This window comes from Lissotriton helveticus, chromosome 3_1 (assembly GCF_964261635.1).
Source record: "Lissotriton helveticus chromosome 3_1, aLisHel1.1, whole genome shotgun sequence".
Taxonomy (NCBI): Eukaryota; Metazoa; Chordata; class Amphibia; order Caudata; family Salamandridae; genus Lissotriton; species Lissotriton helveticus.
This window is the reverse complement of record NC_136061.1, coordinates 2,119,537,201-2,119,558,601: the sequence shown is the minus strand read 5'-3', so window position 1 is coordinate 2,119,558,601 and position 21,401 is coordinate 2,119,537,201. Positions and strand designations below refer to the sequence as shown.

The following is a 21,401-nucleotide window of genomic DNA, read 5'->3' as shown; positions in this document are numbered from 1 at the left end:
TGGTAGACTGTTGAGTAGGGGGGATAGTGGACAAGGGTGGTGAGGGAGAGGTAGTTAAGTTAGTGGCACTGTTAGCTTCAGGGGTTATCATGCGAATACCAAGTTGTGGCGGAGAGGGTATTTTAGTAGTGTGGGGAGGAACGATTAAGGAAGGTTGAGTGGGTAAGGTGCTGGTTGTGTAGTTGCTAGAACTTAAGTTAGTGGAACTGTTAGCTTCAGGGGGTATTGGATGAGTACCAAGTTGTGGCGGTGTGGGTATGCAAGTATTGTAGGGAGGGACGATTGAGGAAGGTTGAGTGGGTAAGGTGCTGGTTGTGTAGTAGCTAGAAGGAGGAGTGTTTCTGTTGGGGCTAGAGTTTGGCGGACAATATGTGGGTGTGTTGAGGAGAGTGTCGTTGTGCGAGGAGATGGTTTTAGTAAGGAATGAGATATCGCTTCTGAGTGAGGAGAGTTCTAAGATGAAGGACAGAAGGACAAGTTCAATGGTAGGGGTAGCCAGTGTGTGTGTTGATGAGAGCTGGGGATCCGTATTTATTGGGCTGTTGGTCGAGTTAGGGTTGTTTAGGGGGGAGATAACTTGTGGATGATGAGGAGAAAAGTCTGGAGGGGGGGTGAGATTATAATGAGGGGGAGGATCATTTTTGGAGAGCGGAGGTGAACAAGAGGAGGATGTAGGTAAGGTATTCATTTCGGACAGACAGTTCGGTGAAAGTGGCATAGAGGAAGTAGGAGGTGATGTTGTATTTGTTGGATTGTGAGTTGTTGAAGAAAGCATGGAGGTGTTGGAGGGTGATTGTGGGGGATATGTTGGGGCAGTTAAGGGGGAGTGGGGAACTGAGTCAGAGATAGGTGTGGTAAGGGAGTCAAGGGGAGGGAAGAGCATAGATGAGAGTGTGTAGTTGTAAGGGGGGTACTATGGGGTAAGTGGCAGAGGGAGAATTGATAAGGGAGTCAGGGGGAGCGAAGAGTATATAAGGGAGAGTATTATTAGAACAGTGTGGAATCTGGGGATAAGTGGCAGAGGGGTAAGGGATGTGGGAGTCAAGGGGAGGGAGGGGCATAGAAGAGAGTGTATTAATGGGACATGGGGGACCCAGGAGGTAAGAGGCAGCGGAAGAAGGGGGAAGGGAGTCGTGTGGAGGGAGGAGCTTTGAGTAGAGTGTGTTTTTGGGATCGGGGGAGATCACATGATAATTGGGGGATGCAGGTGGTATCGTTGTGTGGATGAATTATGTGGTGCAAGGAGGGGGGATGTTGGAGAGGAGGTTGAAAGGAGAGGTGTGTGTACCAGAGCATATTAGATTAGGAAGAGGCCATAGGGAGTAGGGAGAAGTGAAGGGAGATGGAGACAATAAGAATTGGGGAAGGTCAGAGAAACGAGGTAATGGGGACGGGGATGATATGGGGGGTGATGAATCAAGGGGTAGAGGGGGTGAGAGGTCAGGGTTCGGGGATTGTGCAAGGGTTTGGGATAAAGTGCTAAAGTGTTGTTCATTTGGAGTAGGAGAGGGAGGGGGAAATCAGGAAGAGGCGATAGGGGGGAGGTAGAGGTGAAGGGAGAGGAGGGCAATAAAAGTTGGGGTAGGTCGGAGAGACGAGGTAATGGTATCGGGGATGAGAGGGGGGTGATGAGTCTAGGGGTAGAGGGGGTGAGAGAACAGGATTCGAAGATATTGTGAGAGTTTGGGATATAGCGCTAAAGTGTTGTTCAAAGATGTCGAGGTGCTTTTCAGACGCTTGGATGAGTATAGTTCCAGATTTGAAGATGGAGATATCTATTTTGCCTGGAAAGGAAGAAGATGGTGTAGTGGAGAGTTTTAGACCATATGGGATGTTGCATGAATTGGAGATCAAGAGGTGACGTAGAAATAAGCCTTTCCATTTAGATGGTCGTTTGGTGAAGAAGATTAGGTTGGTGATACTTGGGGAGTTAAGGCTGTTATGGTGATCAGCAAATAAAGTTTCTGGGTGGAGACAGAGAAGTTTGTGTTTGAATTTTTTATTACCGTGTTTAGAGAGATGGGGAGGGTAGAGGATGGTCCAAGAGTTAGGGCCGAGTTTAGAGATGTGTGGGGTGGAGATTGATGGTGGAAGAGTGAGTGGAGGCATGATTTGGAGAAAAGAAGGGGGAGAAAGAGGAAGCACAGTAGATTAGAACGCACAGGTCCTCGAAGTGAAGATGGGAGGTGGTTTATGGGGGAAGCGGGGGTCGATTAAGTGAATCCAAAGCAGACTCAGACAGTGAGAGGTGTGGGTGGGGTTTCAATTACACACAATAGGTGATGGGGCAACGTAATCATAGGAAATACAATTTCACGATGTAAGGATGTAAACATAAGCACATTAGGTAAGGAGGCGACGTAATCATATAAATTACATTTCACGATGTAAGGAAGGGCAGCCAAGAGAATTGAGAAGACAAGGCTATAAAGCGGGGAAAGGAATTAAATATAGCCTGAACAAATTATAAAGGTAGGACATAATGGTGAACTACACATAGTAACATCAGGATACACAATGAAAACAAAAACATAGTGACAAAAGGATATAACATAGAGAACAATCTGAATTATAATTTGAAATAAATTACAATGACAGGAAATGAGGGTGGTCTAAAGAGGAACATCAAAATATACAAAATAGCAAAATACATAACAAAAAGAGAATATACCTTACTGAACAGTCAAGGAATACACGAATTATCGTTTAAATAGGTTAAAAAGCACCACAATAGAATAACATATCAAAACAATAAAAAATAAAGTGCAAATAATAATTGGTAAAGAGGGGGGTATGGATTAGAAGGTAGTCTAGAATAGAGAGTCAATGGGATGAATGATAAAACTGAGGGAAGATATAAAGGTAAAATAAAGTGAAATAAAAGAGGAGAAAAATAACTAAAAAAGCGGATTAAAAAGAAAAAAGAAAGAGAAGGGGAGTGAGTAGAAAGAAGATAGTTATTTAATAAAGATAGCAGAGTAGAGGAACCACGAATGAGGAGGAGCAGGTAACTACATAATATATAATAAGACAGAATGTAAAGAGAAAGAGGGAGATATCATCAAAAACAAATTGAAGAATTAAAATTGAAAAGTTTGACAAATAAATTAAAAGCACATGATAAAAATAAGATACCTAGTGGAAGCAGGATATTTCGTAATACACAGTCATATAAAAAAAAAGAATTAAAGAAGATGAAAAATATTTGGTGCAAATCAAAAAGAACAACAGTGAAATAACAAATCCAAATGAAAATTAATAAAATGCACACAATGTCCTTATAGAGTTTAGTGTGTAGATCAAAGTTCAATCAGGAAGGGGGTAGAAATAAAATAAATAAAATAATATGTAGTGAGGATAACTGGTGGTGAGGGGGGTACAGTAGGTGAAAAATGAGGCGAGGAATGGTAAGAAAAGATATAAGGAGGTATGAGGGAGCAGGTTGTGAGAAGAAAGTTGAGTGATGTAAAGTGTGATCGAGGCTACCTTCAAAGATGGCCGCTGAATTAGTGTAGGTGATACCAGTCCTTTCTCAGTGCCTATATCACAGATAGGCAGGAGGAGCTCAATGTCAGCTCTATGTCACTTCCGTCCTCGCCTCTCCCTGCTTTTCTTGTTGCAGAGCTCCTTTTATGTCCCACATAGCATGCCCTGGTTCTCTCTGCCCAAAATTAGTAACTCCTCTGAACTGGAGGTCAGGTAATTCACAATCTATTAGCCTGTTGCTGTAAGGAAGGATCACCACTCCCAGGCACTGGAATGAGAATGTAGAGGTGCTGCTATGGCTGAGGGCAAGAGGCTTGTACCACTAAATAATACACAGCTGTAAACATACATGTCCCTACCACAAGAACTAATTCAGGTTGTCTCTCTCTTGAAATTGCCCCTGCTTTTTTTCTTTTTTAAAAGAGAATTTAAATTGTACGAATTTCTTTGGGGTCTCAGTAGTGATTCAGTGGGGGTCCTCAGGAGTCAAAAGTTTGGGAACCACTGGTGTATGGAGCTATAAAGCACATCATGAGAAGAAGGATGGTTGGAGCGAAATTCAAATGGTGGGGGCGGGAAATTTTGATGCATTAATAAAAAGATTAAAGGTGGATAGTGTTGTGACTACCTCTTGCCAGTATTGCTGTAGGGATACGCACGCCCGGAGCATGTGAAGTAAATCTGCATCTAACTGCTCGCAGCGTGGGTATGTAGAGGCGGTAGTGTGGAAATATCCATTTATCTTCTCACGCGAGAGATACGCCTTTTGGATACGTCTGTATACGTTTTTATCTGGAATTCCTTGGTATGTGTTTGGGGCTTGCCAGCACAGCATCCCATTCTTTATCAGTCCATGGCCGGCCTCTGTCTGTCTCAAAACTGGCTCTGAACCGTGCCATCGGCTTGAGTGTGTGTGTAAGGAGCGCTTCTACTAACCAATGCACCACGTGGGAGTCCGCCCCTATTACATGTAGGTATTGAAGTAGCAGATGTGTCTGTGGTTCCATCGTCAAGTCTCCCCAGGCACCGGATAGTGCTTTCAGAAGGGAGGTGTGTAAGAGGAATTGGCCTGCTGGCAACTCAGCATCCTCAGCTAGTGTCACAAACAGCAGTAGCGTACCGTCACTATAAAGGTCACCCAGCGTGGCTACTCCCGCGGCATGCTAGGTCGCCAGAGCTGCCTCCGATATATCCAGTCTGCCTCGTGGTTTGCCCAGCGGTGGCAGGCTAGAGGCATATGGGAGGGTTGTGCGGGTAAGTTATAAGCTCCTCTTATAACAGTTTATCGCCAAACCCAGGTGTAGTTGTTTTGGCCTTGAAAGTTTCGCGACAGGGTGAAACAAATGACAGATCTGAGTGCAGGTCTAGGGCTGTGCCACAGTCGCCATGTCCTCCAAATTCTGACCATCGAGCCATTTAGTCACCCAATGAAGTTGGGTAGCCAAATAATACAGTATGCACCAGTATCTCTTGGCATAGATAATACAAGGTGCAATATTGTGGTAATATTATAGCGTAGACCTGGCTTCAAATTCACCCCTTAAAGCGTACATCTGTCTTTTCTCCAGGTTTTATGTGTACACTGGAGACTGAGTGGCAACTTTAATTTTATTCAGCAGCTTCTCTTATGAGTGGACATTTAACTTTAGTTTCAATATAGCAAAGTCTCTTTAGAAAGGGATTCTAATAATCTTTCCTACTTGTGTCTTTATGTTGTGCACTCTTCCACATGGACCATGACAAAGGTTCAAAAGTCCAATTGCCAACTACACCTAGTCATTTGACCCAATAACAGGCTGCAGGCACCAAATAGTTAAGGCAGGAAAAAGGCAACTTTCCAAAATTTAACATAACTTAAAATCCAACTTGACTGTTAAAGAGGAGTTTTAATAACAATTTCACTGACACCAGTTAAAAGTCAAAAGTTAGCACGTATGTATTAAGGCAGAGGTCTTCAAACTTTTGGATGCCGAGACCACCCTGTCAACATTTTCAAACGTAAGGACCCCCTCGTGACAAAAATTTCTAAACCTCTAGGTTATGAGGAAGGTGAGGACCAAATATTGCGACAGGCTTGACTAAATTGTGTGAATAGAAAATGTAAATAATGTTCTGTGATACTGCGTATTTTGGGGTAGCATTGCTTTATTATTTAGAATTTTTTTAAACACAGTAATACTGAGAAAAGATTTCACCCTATCAGTACCAGTTTATAACCCAAATACAGCAATTAACATCAGAAAGATGTCTAGTCAACCTTTGTGAAGGGCCTCCCACTCCACAGGAATACGCGCTGCCACATTAGAAGCTCACCTGGCCATGGCCGGGAGCAGCAAGGGTCCATTCAAACCCTGGCGGTCTTCTGCAGACTTAAGCAGTTTACCCATGCCCCTTTCCTCTCACCCCCTTCCCTCCATCCCTCTCTTCTCTCCTCTCCCAACCCCGGATCCCTCTCTCACATTGCAGGCAGATGGTTATTAGCCCCAGGACACCTTTTGGTAACAGTAGCGCACTACAAATGTAAATAATAGGCAGAAGCAGGAGATCCACTAGACCCGAACTTCAGGGGAAGGGGGGGGGGGAGGGTTAACACTCCCAGCCAGGGCTTGTCCAAGCACTGGTCGCACACAGTGCAACAGTCTTTCCACCTTCTCCATGAATTCCCTCACTACCACTCACCAACAATACACCTCATCTCTCTATAGCACCTGTCTGACAAACAATTTTTTTATAGCGCTACTCATAGTTTACTCACACTCAGTTCTGTGATGTGCATGGTACATCTTCTTTGTACCAGGCACTTTAACCTTCTGCACTGTGTGGGTGACAAGAGTGCCCATGTGACTTCACGGTGAGCAATGCAACAGTGTGAGAGTAGGGTAAAAGGAGTGACTGCAGGGTGAGTGAGGTGACCATGTGAATTTGGGTTCGGCTGTAAGTGCAGAGTGGGACGAATTAGTGCATGGTTAGTGATGGCCTTGTTTGAGTGAGCTACAGACTGAGCAGTAAGGGGGGACAGGTGAGTGGAGTGTCATATGAGTGCAGAGTGAGAAGTGTGCTCGTGTGACTGCAGGGTGAGGTACAGAGTGAACAATGCAAGCGAATTTCTAGTGCAGAGTGATCACTGTGAGAGCAGGGTGAGAGGGTGAATGTTGTGAGTGCATGGTGATCAGTGTGAGTGCATTGTGATCACTGTGAGTACATTATGATCACTGTGAGTGCAGGGTGAGTGGGTGAATGTTGTGAGTGCATGGTGATCAGTGTGAGTGCATTGTGATCAGTGTGAGTGCATTGTGATCAGTGTGAGTGCATTATGATCACTGTGAGTGCACGATGAGCAGGTGAATGGTGTGAGTGCATGGTGATCAGTGTGAGTGAATTGTGATTACGGTAAGGGTAGGGTGAGCGGGTGAATGGTGTGAGTGCATGGTGATCAGTGTGAGCGCAGGGTGAGCGGGTGAATGATGTGAGTGCATTGTGATCAGTGTGAGTGCATTGTGATTACTGTAGGTGCAGGGTGAGTGTGTGAATGTTTTGAGTGCATGGTGATCAGTGTGAGTGCACTGTAACCAGTGTGAGTGCACTGTAATCAGTGTGAGTGCACTGTAATCAGTGTGAGTGCACTGTAATCAGTGTGAGTGCATTGTGATCACTGAGTGCAGGGTGAGCGGGTGAATGGTGTGAATGCATGGTGATTGGTGAGAGTGCATGGTGATCAGTGTGAGTGCATGGTGATCAGTGTGAGTGCATGGTGATCAGTGTGAGTGCATGGTGATCAGTGTGAGTGCATGGTGATCAGTGTGAGTGCATGGTGATCAGTGTGAGTGCATGGTGATCAGTGTGAGTGCATGGTGATCAGTGTGAGTGCATGGTGATCAGTGTGAGTGCATGGTGATCAGTGTGAGTGCATGGTGATCAGTGTGAGTGCATGGTGATCAGTGTGAGTGCATGGTGATCAGTGTGAGTGCATGGTGATCAGTGTGAGTGCATGGTGATCAGTGTGAGTGCAGGGTGAGCGGGTGAATAGTGTGAGTGAATGGTGATCAGTGTGAGTGCATTGTGATTGCTGTGAGTGCATGGTGATCAGTGTGAGTGCATGGTGATCAGTGTGAGTGCATTGTGATCAGTGTGAGTGCATTGTGATCAGTGTGTGCAGGGTGAGTGGGTGAATGTTGTGAGTGCATGGCGATCAGTGTGAGTGCATTGTGATCACTGTGAGTGCAGGGTGAATGGTGTGAGTGCAGGGTGAATGGTGTGAGTGCATGGTGATTGGTGTGAGTGCATGGTGATTGGTGTGAGTGCATGGTGATTGGTGTGAGTGCATGGTGATCAGTGTGAGCGGGTGAATGATGTGAGTGCATTGTGATCAGTGTGAGTGCATTGTGATTACTGTAGATGCAGGGTGAGTGGGTGAATGTTTTGAGTGCATGGTGATCAGTGTGAGTGCACTGTAATCAGTGTGAGTGCATTGTGATCACTGAGTGCAGGGTGAGCGGGTGAATGGTGTGAATGCATGGTGATTGGTGAGAGTGCATGGTGATCAGTGTGAGTGCATGGTGATCAGTGTGAGTGCATGGTGATCAGTGTGAGTGCATGGTGATCAGTGTGAGTGCATGGTGATCAGTGTGAGTGCATGGTGATCAGTGTGAGTGCATGGTGATCAGTGTGAGTGCATGGTGATCAGTGTGAGTGCATGGTGATTGCTGTGAGTGCATGGTGATCAGTGTGAGTGCATTGTGATCAGTGTGAGTGCATTGTGATCAGTGTGAGTGCAGGGTGAGTGGGTGAATGTTGTGAGTGCATGGCGATCAGTGTGAGTGCATTGTGATCACTGTGAGTGCAGGGTGAATGGTGTGAGTGCATGGTGATTGGTGTGAGTGCATGGTGATTGGTGTGAGTGCATGGTGATCAGTGTGAGCGCAGGGTGAGCGGGTGAATGATGTGAGTGCATGGTGATCAGTGTGAGTGCAGGGTGAGCGGGTGAATAGTGTGAGTGCATGGTGATCAGTGTGAGTGCATTGTGATTGTTGTGAGTGCATGGTGATCAGTGTGAGTGCATTGTGATCAGTGTGAGTGCATTGTGATCAGTGTGAGTGCATTGTGATCAGTGTGAGTGCATATCAGTGTGAGTGCATTGTGATCAGTGTGAGTGCATTGTGATCAGTGTGAGTGCATTGTGATCAGTGTCAGTGCATTGTGATCAGTGTGAGTGCATTGTGATTAGTGTGAGTGCATTGTGATCGCTATGAGGGCATGGTGATCGCTATGAGTGCATGGTTATCAGTGTGAGTGCATTGTGATCGCTGGGAGTGCATTGTGATCACTGCGAGTGCAGGGTGAGCGGGTGAATAGTGTGAGTGCATAGTGATCAGTGTGAGTGCATTGTGATCAGTGTGAGAGCATTGTGATCAGTGTGAGTGCATGGTGATCGCTAGGAGTGCATGGTGATCAGCGTGAGTGCATTGTGATCGCTGGGAGTGCAGGGTGAACGTGAAAGTGAAGGCGAGAATGAGAAGTGAGTAGTCTGAAAGCAGGGTGCATTCCCAGAAACTTGAAGCGTAGGGTTTCAGATATAAGTTAAACTATTGCTATAATGGCATTAATCGGGGATCGAGGGTGGAGGAAATAAATAATGTGCTGATCCTGCAACAAACTTCCAGTCTAATGATTAGGGTTACCAACACATTATTTTGATGGCCGAGAAATAAGCAGTCACCTACAGCTGTATTTTTGGCACTTATCTGTGAATACTTAGGACAGCAAATATAAATAGAAAGCACTTTTAATTGTGTTCTAGGGATGCCTCAATGATCCATGGCTAATAATTAAAGAGAATAAAGACAGAGAAGTCACATAACTAATGAATACATACTTTTTTATTTAGAACTCAATTTAGTGTCAAGAGCAGGTCTCTGCAGGATCTTTAAACAACACCTAGCAGGCATGTTTCTTTTGGCAACCCAACTTTATATTTCTTTTCATTAAATGCATTCTCACACTACAGCAGTAAGTGTAAACATACAAATATAAGGAATAGGCAGAGTGGGGGCCCAGGGGGTACTGGAACCATAAAAAAACTAAGCTTTGGTAATAAGTTAACAAAGGCATGTAAATATGCTAATGGTCTTTAAAGACCGGTGAAAAACTCGGGCCAGAGATAAGATTCCAGACACTGCCCAGCCGAGGCCCCAGGAGCGCGAGCCGGCTGAGACACAGGATGGGGGAGGAGGGGGGCTGAAGCCCTGGAGGCGAGGGCAGAAGTGACACTGTGAAGGCGCGACCTCCTTTGCATCACTCCACGCCCCCCCTGGGGGTCGCGCCCCACAGTTTGAAGACCCCTGTATTAAGGCAACCTAATGTTATCCTATGAGAGAGGTATGTCTCTAAGTAGTAAAAAAGACATTTAGGACGTTTTCACTACTAGAACATGTAAAACATTATAGTACACTCCGACCTTCAAATCACAATGCACCTTGCCCTATGGGCTACCTAACACCGATGTTCAGGGTGACATATACAATAAAAGGGAAGTTTACGGTTTGGCAAGGGCAGTGCCTAATTTGAGCCAGTGGTTAGCGGTGCTCGGCACTGGCACTTAATTGTCAACATTCAGGCTACTAACAGTCTGTCACATGGTAGCACGGTCTGTATAATTTAAAGAGGAGCACAACAAGAGTTGATCATCAACTGCCACCCAAGTCATTCTTATAGCTTTGGGATCTGGAATAGACAAAATGTCACACTTGTAAGAGTGTGAGGATTAGTAAGTGTGTTGGTACTGCCATTGGGAGTGCTGGGAGGAGCAATGTGTGGTGCAAGCTACAGTTGCCCCTTAACGAGGGCCCTAGCACTTATCATTCTACAAATGAAGCATTGGGAAAGGAGGTTATATTGTCAAGTTGAGTTGGCAGTTTAAAACTGCATTCAGGCTGTTATGGCAGTCCTGGGACATGTTTTAAGGGACTACTTACGTAGGTGGTAGAGTAAGAGATGCAGGCCCAATAGTAGCATTTGATTTACAGGTCCTGGGTATATGGTATAGCACTCAACAAAGGACTTGTAAGTAAGTTAATTATACCGAACAGGTGTAAGCCAATTTTACCATGTTTAAGAGAGGAAGCACCAGCACTTCAGCACTAGTTAGTAGTGGTAAAGTTATGCAGTACTAAGGCCAACAAAGAGAAATTCAGCAAAAAAAGTAGGGGTGAAGGCAAAAGGTTTCCTGCAGAGAGCCAACAAAGGACGTTAACGATTTCACGCCAATTTGTTGCCATCCCAATTTAACAAACATGTTTCTGACCTTCCATCCTACCTCTCTTTCATGAAGCACCCATGCACTCATCAAATTCCTACCCCTGCCAACTACTATAATCTACATGGACTACCTCACTCACGTTCTAACCATCACTACCACACTACCCCTAATAACATAACACTAACACATACTTTCTCTCCTGTTCATTTTCTCACCCATTTTAGACCTCACTACTCCAACCCCCTGCTGTTGTTTGCCACCCTTTTCCTCCCAGCACACCATGCTAAAGTCTTTCTCACCTCCTCTAACAAACCTCAATTCACAACTCCCTTTCCTAACCCTCGTAACTTCTCCCTCTACTTACCACACAGATAGGTTCAAACTCAGGTCAGTGCTGTCCAGAGGAAATTAGCAAATGACATTATTGTCATGGTTCAGCAGCTTGAAAGCAGGCTTTATTGTTTCACAATTCATGTGGAACCGAGGTGGGGTATTTGTTAGGAAGCTGCACAAATTATAACCTCGAAGAATGACTGTCCCTTTAGGTTATGCCAGAGTCAAACAACTATGCTGAATTTTAATATTACGAGTCGGGTAATTAAGACATTCACCATTTGACTGACAATCCACGTTTCTTTTTTACCTAGTTGTTGTAGATCTACCTCTAGATAAATGGTATTATTAGTTCAACACACAAGGTTCAAATCCCCTTACCTTAGACATTTATTGGGAGTTCTATGTTTTGGACCTACCAACTATAATTTATTACAGATGAATCAGTGTCCCTTTTTTCCTCGTACAATTGTTTGGTTGTACAAGTTTCAAATAAAATTGAACAACTTCGGTAAACACAAGTCTTAAGATGCTGGATAGAATAATTTACCCACGTTCCAACAATATGGCATTAAAAATCTGTTTGTATTTTCACTTCACAAGACGATTCACCTTGTGCAGCACATCAATGTGGAATTTTGAGCTCAATTTTACTGTTGGCTTTGGAAAAAGACTGGAAAGAGGTTATTGCAAGGAAACACTTTTACTGGCAATAATTTCAGAAGATCATCTACAAAGCAAAACATTAGAGGACAGCTTGGAAAAAAAGCAAAGAGAGACAGGTGTGTAACCCAAGGGCTTTGAAACAGAACAGGAAAACTGCCAAAATATGTGAATAATTTAAAGAATGTATAGCATGTGAATGCCACCATTAAGAGGCGTCAAATGTAAAAACAAAAAGGTGATGGATGGATGGTGGCATGCCAATCCATCGTTTTTTTTTGCCCACCATGTCACTTCACTTTGGACCCAGCCAGATGCAATCAGTCTTGATCATGATCCTCATGGGAACAGTCCAGTCTGAACTGTCACAAGCAACCTAGGACTGGTATCGCCATAGTAGCAGGTCTTCAGCCAGGAATAGCTGGGTCCAGGGGCAAAGTGAGCCCGGGACCGATGCCTGGGCTGGGAAGTGGCCGGGAGAGATTACGAGGGGCTGAGATTAATTCAAGCATTCCATCCATCACTGTTTTGAATAGTTATTGTGTCGCCCTAAGTGTAACGGGTATGCCCAGACGTAGGTCCTGTGCACACTATGTCACTGGAACCAAGCTATACCCAGGTGATAAGACTATAACTATGGCGAAATCAGTCCTGAGGTCCTTGTGTCCAGGGTCAGGGAGCTTGGCATTTCAAGGTAGGACAGTTCCGATTAGCGCAGGGTCAAGAATAATTTGAATATAGTTTGGTCCAAACTGAGGTGGAATGGTATGCAAAATAACTATGCACTAGGATGCAGCGCAGAGTGATTATAAGTGGCGGAGATTAATTCAAGCATTCCATCCATTACTGTTTTGTATAGTTATTATGTGGTCTTAATTGGGACAGGCGTGCCCAGATGTGGGTCCTGTGCATATACGGTGTCACTGGAACCAAGCTTAACCTGGCTGATGAGCCAATAACTAGGGAGAACTGGTCCTGGGTTTATGTGTTCAGTTCAGGGAGGCCCTGGCTTGGCAGGTTGAGCTGGACTGTTCCTATTGAAGCAGGGTCAAGAATGATTTGCATATAGCTGGGTCCAAACTGAGATGGCATGGTGTGCAAAATAATGATCAATTGGGATGCGGCCCCAAGTGATTACAAGTAGCGGAGATTAATTCAAGCATTCCATCCATCACCGTTTTATATACTTACCATCAAGAGGAGCAGAGCCCAGGCAGTTAAAGCCAGCATATGCATTTCTAAAATAAAGCAAAATGTACTGCCCATTTGTTTAATAAATAAATGAATTTGCTTACCTTCTCCAGCTGTTGTCAGATGGCGGCGAGAGGTAAATTGACCCATAAGGAGAACCATCACAGTGAGTGCGAGTAAAGGAAAAGCAAACCAAGAATAGCAACACTTTAATCATGCAACAGTAAACAGTAGTAAATAGACAAGCACATTTTGCAAATTAAATAAATATTTAAATTTCAATCATAAAACTGATTGAAAGTTCACTTTTGCTGCCACACACCTTTATCATTATTCTAAAAGTATGTATGGTATATGTATGGCTAATTCCTTACGAGAGACCTTCTGGAAATGTAACAATGATTTTAAAAAAAATCCCCCCAAAAATTGAGATATCTCACCCAAGTATATGATACATTTTCAATGGATATTCATCTCCATCCTTTTTAATAAAAGTAATACATCATTCATAACAATTTCATTTTCATTCATATTATCCTTGTATTACTGGACACATTTCGAAATGTAATGATTTCTTCATCAGTATTAACTTTTTAACAAATACTTCTTAAAGAAAACAATCAAAAGTAAGTATTATTGTTGATGTCAATTACAAGCTTGTCTTCCTGCAGACCACTCACAGTATTTATTTAAATAAACTGAAAGGTCGAGACTTAGGGGCCGATTATGTCGTCGATCGGAAAGGCTCCGAATGGGATTCGGTTTAGCAGAATTTGAATCTTTCACATTTCCCAACAACCGATTACGATGCCTGCTAACCATTCGAGCAGTACGAATCGGTTCTGAAAGGTATTCCGATAGCCTGAGACTTTCAGAGCCGACTCGTACAGCTCTATGAACACGGTTTCCGGACGAGCGATTACGATGACCGATTCGGACAGCTGTTCCGATTTGGTCTGCCCGACACAAAACAGCTGTTGGAATGGGTCTTTTGGGGGCCCGTTGCGGGCCCCCCTTCATCCGAAGGCAGACAAATGGGGCCCATAGGGGTACGCAAGGGATCCTTCTTCCCAACCATGTACAGTGTGGCAGGCACCATGGGGTGCCCACCACAGGGTGCAAGGTTTTCCCCAACCACCTCTTTTTAGGTTGCGACTGAGTCAGCGCACATGCCCTGCTCAGCGAGACTGCTGTAGTGGAGTATGGAAGAGAAGCCCCGCCCATATTTGTCATTGGCTTGTGTCATTGTCCTTTGTAAATGCTGGCTTCTGATTCGTAAATAGGCTCGTTAGTCCCTCCTTAAAACGGCCTTGTCTTAATTTGTAAAATCTCCCATAGCTAATGGCCCCTTTACTTCAGTTGTTACACAGTGTGTCTTCTTAAGTCTGTGAGCACCGATTTCTTTTTTGAGTTTCTCTTACTGCAAGCACTACGTGGTTTGCTTGCATTCAGCGCAGCATGCGCCCAGGACAATGGGGGCCGCTTCTTTGAAATTCAATAGGTCTCGCATTTAAATGCGAGATCTATTGCATTGCAAAAGCTTGTATTACACGTTAGCACCTCTTCCGCACGGACACAGGGCTCCGTTCTCTACAATGCAGCCTGTGGAAAACTATTGGACTGGCAACACCGGCAGCCAATAAGGGGCAGACTCCTGCAAAATCCAGCACATGCTTTCTGAAGAGTGGATACTCTTGCAGCCGCCGCTTAGCAGGCTCCCGGGCTAATTATAGATGTTTCTGAGCACAGGGCTGAGGAGGCATGCACCACCCGCACACCGTCGGTTCAAGAAATGCAACTATTTCTATGGCAGTCAAGACGTCAGTACGACTTTCACTCCGACACCATCCTTTTACACGAAAAAAGGAACTTCAGATGGCCCACGCTCTCCCCACTCAGTGCAAGTGAGAACAAGAACCCAATTACACACGACCACTCAATATTCTCAAGTGCCTCACAAGCCACGATATGTTCCAGCCTGTGAAATTCAGACAAAATAATTCTGTTGTAAACAGATTTGCAATGCGCTTTTTCGGTAGGCTTGCTGCCGCGACATTTGTAACTATTGTGGGGTTTTTTGAACCACACATCAACATGACCAGAAGTTTAAAATCATACTTTGTCGGAGAGAAGGAAATCTGAATAGCATAAGGCCAAATAAAAATAAGATACCTCTGAGAATGGTGGAGTGAGTTCTTGGATATCAGTTTAGACACTGAACTGGCAGGAAATGGATCAGGGTGCAGTTAGACGTGTCCTTTCTTGTTCCGGGTTCAGCATGATTAGAGCCCTGTTCTCTACAGGGCTGGAGCTCGGAGACTGCAGTTGAAATCTGAACCTGGTAGGTCACAAATGTTGTACCCGTATTGCATTGAGCCTATGACGCAACATGTATTCCCTCAAGATCTTTTTTTTTTTAATAACCTGCACCAAATGATATAACGTACAGTGCACTATTGGAATAGAATGGCTAAAAAGTTAAATGGAGTTCTGAAGAGACACTCATGATATATTCCTATAATTGCCTAGCAAGACTGACCTTTCAAATGGGCGTAGAGCGGTTCACTTCCCAAGAAATCTTTGAAAATGTGGTGCCAAATCAGTACATTTTCAGCACAAATTTCCTACAAATTAATTAAAAAGCTATATGTTTCCTAGCCAATTGAAACAATCTAGTTATGCATTTGACAAGATGGCCTATCACTTTTCAAGATGCACCAAGTATCTTTTAACAAAACCTTCCACCTGCTCTTCGTTTTCAATGCTGCCCTTTTTACTTAGAAGCATCATGGAAAACAATATGCCTACATCGTAGCAGAGAAGCTACTTGAAAGGTGAAATTTCCCTACCAGTAATCTTATTACTCTGATTCAATTTTCTTCACCCCAATCCACGATAATATTAACATTATCCCCAACTAGAAAGTCACTCTGCTGACTAACCAAATATGTTCCCCCTGCCCTTTCCTTCATGGCTGGCTTCACCACCAGTAGAGACCTACCCTAATTAGCCCCAGAAAAACTACCAAAGCCCCAGCACGAAAATGCAATGACTTTACTGGAGGGCAGAATGGCCGTAATTATGGGGGTGAGAAAGAGTAAATCATTGTAATAGGATTATCAATAAGTAATCAATACATTACCCCCTCATTTCCAACCTTTTTATAGCCTTTTACTGATTTTACTGAACATGTCCAAGTAAAGCCATACTAGAATAGAGTATGACAGGCAACAATCCTTATTTTGAACCAACTTTGATCTAAGACAGAAGAGCCTCAAAAACCAAAAGGAAAATACAATACTCTGAACTCTACACAAGATGCCGCTGTTCCCTCTAGTACATCACAGAATCTTTGCAGGCAAGAAAGAAACACTGCCCCTGAATAAACAAGTCCATACATACAGTCAAACGAGATTTGCATCCTACAGAGGAGAGCCTGTTTGGGAGGAATTAATCAGCCCAGCTGCCTGAGGACATTTGGGAGCTGCTGCGACGTCTGTGTTGCCCCAGGACAAGAGGTCACACATCTGCTGTCTAAGAAGAAGATTCATTATCAATTGTTTACACTGCCAAGGTTCACAAAGACGAAGGATAGTCACCTGCTGCATGCATAGTGAGCCCCTATTTGCCTCTGAACCCACAAGTGCAGCAGGAAACGGGTGTTTCAATCTAGTTGTCTCCACAAAACCTTGAGGACAACATCGATCATCTCCTGGCCAGGAGAAGACAGACCGATAACTAGTTGAGGCTTTACTGATCCCAATGCTGCACACTGTGTTAAATCGGTGATTACAGATTATCAGCATGCAAAAATCATGGCCCATTCTTCCTGTAAATGTCCCATTGTTGGCAGGTCCATTTTATTTATTTTATTTTTAAAGTTTTCTATAGCGTGAACCAGACCCAAGATAGGGTAATAGAGCGCTTTACAAAGTGAGCAGGGAACGAAAAGCACATTTGTTACCAACAAAACAGATAAAAAAACAACGCAAATAAGTAATAAGGACAAAGTTCGGGGGATACAGGCAGAGTAGAGAAGAGCTCTGCGATAGGGAGTCAAATCGGGCTGGAACAAGTCTTATCTTCGAGATATCAAAGGAAGAAGAGTATAGGCGAGTTAGAAGCTGAAGCTGGCGTGGTGTTTGTGTGGATTTTAAGGCAGGAATTTGAAGACGGGCGTTGAGGTGATTTTTCTGATGAATGGTGGAAGCGAGTTCCAAATTTATGGCGCCACTCCCAAAAATGCTGTTGGAGGTTTTAGTTTTGTTGAACCTTGCGGGTTTCAGGAGTAGGTTACCTGTGCTCCTGGAATGTCTGTTTTCTCCAGATAGAGTAAGTTTTTGGGCTAGGAACTGCAGGGTATTGTGGTGTAACGCCTTGTGAGTAATACAAGATATGTGGTTGAATTTCCTAGATCCTGTAATGAGTCTAGCTGCGGCGTTGAGACAAGCTTTTAGAGGTGCGGTAGAGATTTTGGGAAGCCCAGAGAGGGTGGAGCAACCGTACACCACCCTTGATATGACTAAGGCCTGAACTGCAGTTTTAAGGTCAGGGATCTTGATAAATGGCTTCATTTTTCTTAGATAGTTGAGGTGAAAGCGGGCATTTTTGGCCATCAAGTTAATGTGAGCTTGCATGTTAAGATTCTTATCCAGTGTGACTCCAAGTGATATTGTGGAGTCCACCAGTGTTGGGGTGCAATTCAGGGCGGTGATTATTTTGGTCCATTCCTTTATTTCTTGAGAGTTATAGGGGAAGGGTGATTAACAGAAATTCAGTTTTTTGTGAATTTAGCTTGAGAAAGTTGGTCGTTAGCCATTGTATGTTTTTTTCGAGAGCTAGATTCATTAACTTTATCTCTTCAATGGAGGTGATTTTGATGTAAAGTTGGGTGTCGTCCGTGTACATGTGGTAGGAGATGTATGCCTGCTGTAGTAGATCTCCATATAAGTTGAATAGAGAGAAAGACAAGGTAGTGCCTTGAGGTACTCCTAGTAGCTTAGGTGAAGATAGAGAAAGGATCTTGCTGGTCATGAATGATTGTGTTCTACTTTCCAGGAAGGATTTGAACCATAGAAGGACTGTGCCAGAGAAGCCCATTCCGTCTTCTAGTCTTCTTAGAAGTTTGTCGTGGTTGACCGTATCGAAGGCTGATGAAAGGTCTAGCAGGCATGTTTCATTACGGTGAAGAGCTTAGAGGGCGTCGTCTAGTATATGTAGGAATGGCTGTTTCAGTGCTATGGCCAGGTCTGAAGCCAGATTGGTGTATGTTTAATAAATTGAAGTTGTGATGTGCAAATTCAGTTGTTGTTGAACACATTTTTCCAAGACCTTTGCTAGCATTGGAATGTTGGTTATCGGTCAGAAGTTGTTGGGGGCTGAGTTGCTAGCTGTCAGTTTTTTGAGGATAGGAGTAACTTCACCAGATTTTAGGCAGTCCGGGATGTGACCTTGTGATAGCGAGGCATTAATGATCTTGGTCCAGAGAGGGGATATGATATGATAGATGTGGGGTAGGCACTTTGCTGGGACAGGGTTATTGAAGTCGTTGTTGAGTTTAGTAGTTGTTAGAATTTTGGTGATATCATAACATTTTAAGTTGGACCAGTGAGAGTTATTTTTGGGTAGAGATCGCTGGAGGGAATTCATTTTTGCTGTGAAGAATGTGGAAAATTCGTCACTTCCTAGCTGTGAGGTTGATGTTAAGAGTGAAGATTTGGGCAATTTGTTCAATCGTTTTTTTGATCTTAAAATACTTTTATTGTATGATTGTCTTTTCGGAGTAGTCTCAGCTGGGGAGGGGGTGGGGGTGGGGGGGGGAGGGGGAGATGCGTCCATTTCCGTTCAGTTGATCTGAGTTTGCGTCTCTCCTCATTCAGGGCTTCACTGAACCATGGGTTTTTATCCTTGTCAGGTATTCTTTTGAGTTTTGGCGGTGCGGCTTAGTCTAATATTTTGGTCATCGTGTAGTTATAGTTAACAGTGAGGGCAATAACGTCTCCTATGTTGTTGGGGGGGATAAGAGCCTTCTCACATTGTGAGGCAAGCTTGTTCCAGTTGATGTTCTTAGTGTCTCTTATCCATTGTTTAGGTTTAATTTGTTGTGGGGGGATTATCTTGTTACAAGAAGGGATTTGGAAGGTGATAATGTGATGGTCTGACCAGTCACAAGGGGTAATCGAGATCGATTCAATAGTATTTAGTTTGGAAATGAGCCAGTCTAGTGTGGCACCTTTTGAGTGAGTGGGCTCTGAGATAGCTTGGATCAGGGAGTGATCAGCAAGGAAGGTTTTAAGGGCGTTGACCTGCTTGTCCAGTTTGTCCTCCCAGTGGAGATTGAAATCACCGAGGAATATGTCATTCGAGTGAGGGGACGAGTTTGTCGTGATGATTCACATAAGTTGTTCTGTGAAAATTATGTTTTGACCAGGAGGATGGCAGAATATATGTATTTGAGGGAGTGGTTGCTTGGTTAATTCACAGAGATCCCAAGTTATTCACAGGAGTCCAGGGGTTCCGAGTGAAATTTTGAGATGGTGAGGTCAGAACGATGTATGCAGGCTAAGCCTCCGCCTATTTTTTGAGGTCTGTCTAGTCTAATGATGTTGAAGATTGGGGGGACCAGAAGGTCAAGGCATGGAGAAGATGATTCCTTGAGCCATGTTTCAGTGAGGATAATTATGTCCATTTTTCTGCCAAGGATGAGGTTGGCAATGTCAGAAGCGTGTTTAGAGGCTGAGCGGCAGTTTAGTAGAAGGCAAGAAATCTGGTTGAGGGATTTTTTAGACTAGGCTCCTGGTTATCTTGGATTGGGGTTATAGAGTGAAGATTATTCCGGTTTATTCCTCTATGGATTGGATGTGAGGTTCTGCAAGGATTGATGGAGACTAGGTGGATAGCGTATTCCTCTTTGTCTAAGACATGGTTGGATGGAGATTCGTACAACCGTAACAGAGTTTGCAATTCCTGGTCCGTAATGGATTGTGTGTGCGCAAGTATCTATTGTCTAGGGGCTGGGGGATAGTTTTTGTCACGTTGTCAACTGTCTTTAGAGAGTTTTGAAGATACCTACGTTTAGTAAGAGATTTTTCAGCAAGTTGTAAGATGGTTTTGATTTCAAGGATAACGTTTTGAAGGTTCCTAGATGTGCGGTAAGAGGTCTTGAGACAGTCTTGTTCCGTCTGTTGATGCTGTGTGGAAGACAGGACATGGGGTGTAGAGGGATTAGTATTAAAGTTGGTTCTCATGGTAGTTCTAGTTGAGGATGATAATGAAATGCGTACTAATGGGGGCAAGTTGTTTATCTTTCTTTCACTGAATGTGGGTACACGACGGGGTCGAATTTCTTCCGGAGAGGGAAGGGAGGTGGGGGTAGTAGTAGTCGGGGCCCGAGAAGTATTGTGAGAGAATGATGAGGATAGCGGTGTAGTGTGTGCTAAGGAGAAAGATTTGTTACCTCTTTCATCGATTCTAGGTGAGGGATGTGGTTGATTTTCTTCCAGAGAAGAATGGGCGGTGGGGGTGAGAGTAGGATTCCTAGACGTGCTGCGTTTTGTTAAAAATGCTGAGGATGTCTGTGCAGTACCTGAAGAGGAGAAGGAGTTGTTGCTTCTATCATCATTTATGAGTCATAGGAGTCGCTGTTCTACCGGAACGGAAGGAGTGGAGGGGGTAGTGTTAAGTGTTGCTTGTGGTCGCTGGAGTTGTCCGTGCAGTACGTGGAGAGGAAGGAGAGTTGGCGTTGCTTCTTTCCACGGATCTAAGTGAAGGAAGGGGTTGAAGAAAGGTGCTGGGTCAAGTAGCAGAGGGTGTCAATGCAATGTGTACAGAGGTCGGAGAGTTGGTAGACTCTCTATCCTCATGTCTGGGTGAAGAGGGAGGTCTCTGATCTTCAGTAGAGGAGGGGGTGGAGGGTTTAGAGAGGACCTGAGAGGGAGTGAGTGTGCTGAGGGTGTGGCTTTTTAATGTGACAAAGTATTTGTCGAAAAGTTCCAGGTCCTTGTTAGCTGCTTCAATAAGGACAGTGGCATTTTTGTAGGATGTTATATTCAATGAGGATCTGAGGTTCTAAGTGGGACTCGTTGTAATCTTAGTTCCATAGGGAATATGTTTATGGCCTTGGATGGATAGTAACTGGTGAAAGGCCGATCGCCATTTGGCTATCTTTCTTGTGAAAAATAAAAGGTTATCGATTATGATGCCTTTTTTGGCGTTGTAGGAGTGATCCAGGAATAGGGTATCCGGGTTTTTTCTGAGGAGGTTGTGTTTGAAGGTTTTCGAGGCATTTTTTGATAGCTTAGGAGGGTACTGAATAGAGTAGGAGCTGTTGCCTTTAGGTATCATGATTGGGCCAGTCATGATGTGAGATTCCTTTGACAGTGAGGAGCGACAGTAAAATAAAGTAAAGGAAAGAGAGCTGTTATCAATTGGTTATAATAACTTCAAGTAGGTGTTGACAGTTGACATTCAGCGT

The 21,401-nt window shown here is 44.0% G+C and overlaps 1 protein-coding gene across 5 annotated transcripts in view; it reads right to left on the bottom strand.

The window, feature by feature from the left end:
* Positions 1 to 21,401, bottom strand: part of CRTC3 (CREB regulated transcription coactivator 3) — a 1,392,170-nt gene that overhangs the window by 730,020 nt on the left and 640,749 nt on the right. For all 5 annotated transcript variants that reach the window (XR_013608913.1, XM_078683321.1, XM_078683323.1 and 2 more), the window contains exon 4: positions 13,033 to 13,094. Coding sequence is in view for 4 of the 5 variants with exons in the window: in XM_078683321.1 (XP_078539447.1) it covers positions 13,033 to 13,094 (62 nt within the window). In the remaining variant the exon portion in view is untranslated. The remainder of the gene's footprint in view (positions 1 to 13,032; positions 13,095 to 21,401) is intronic.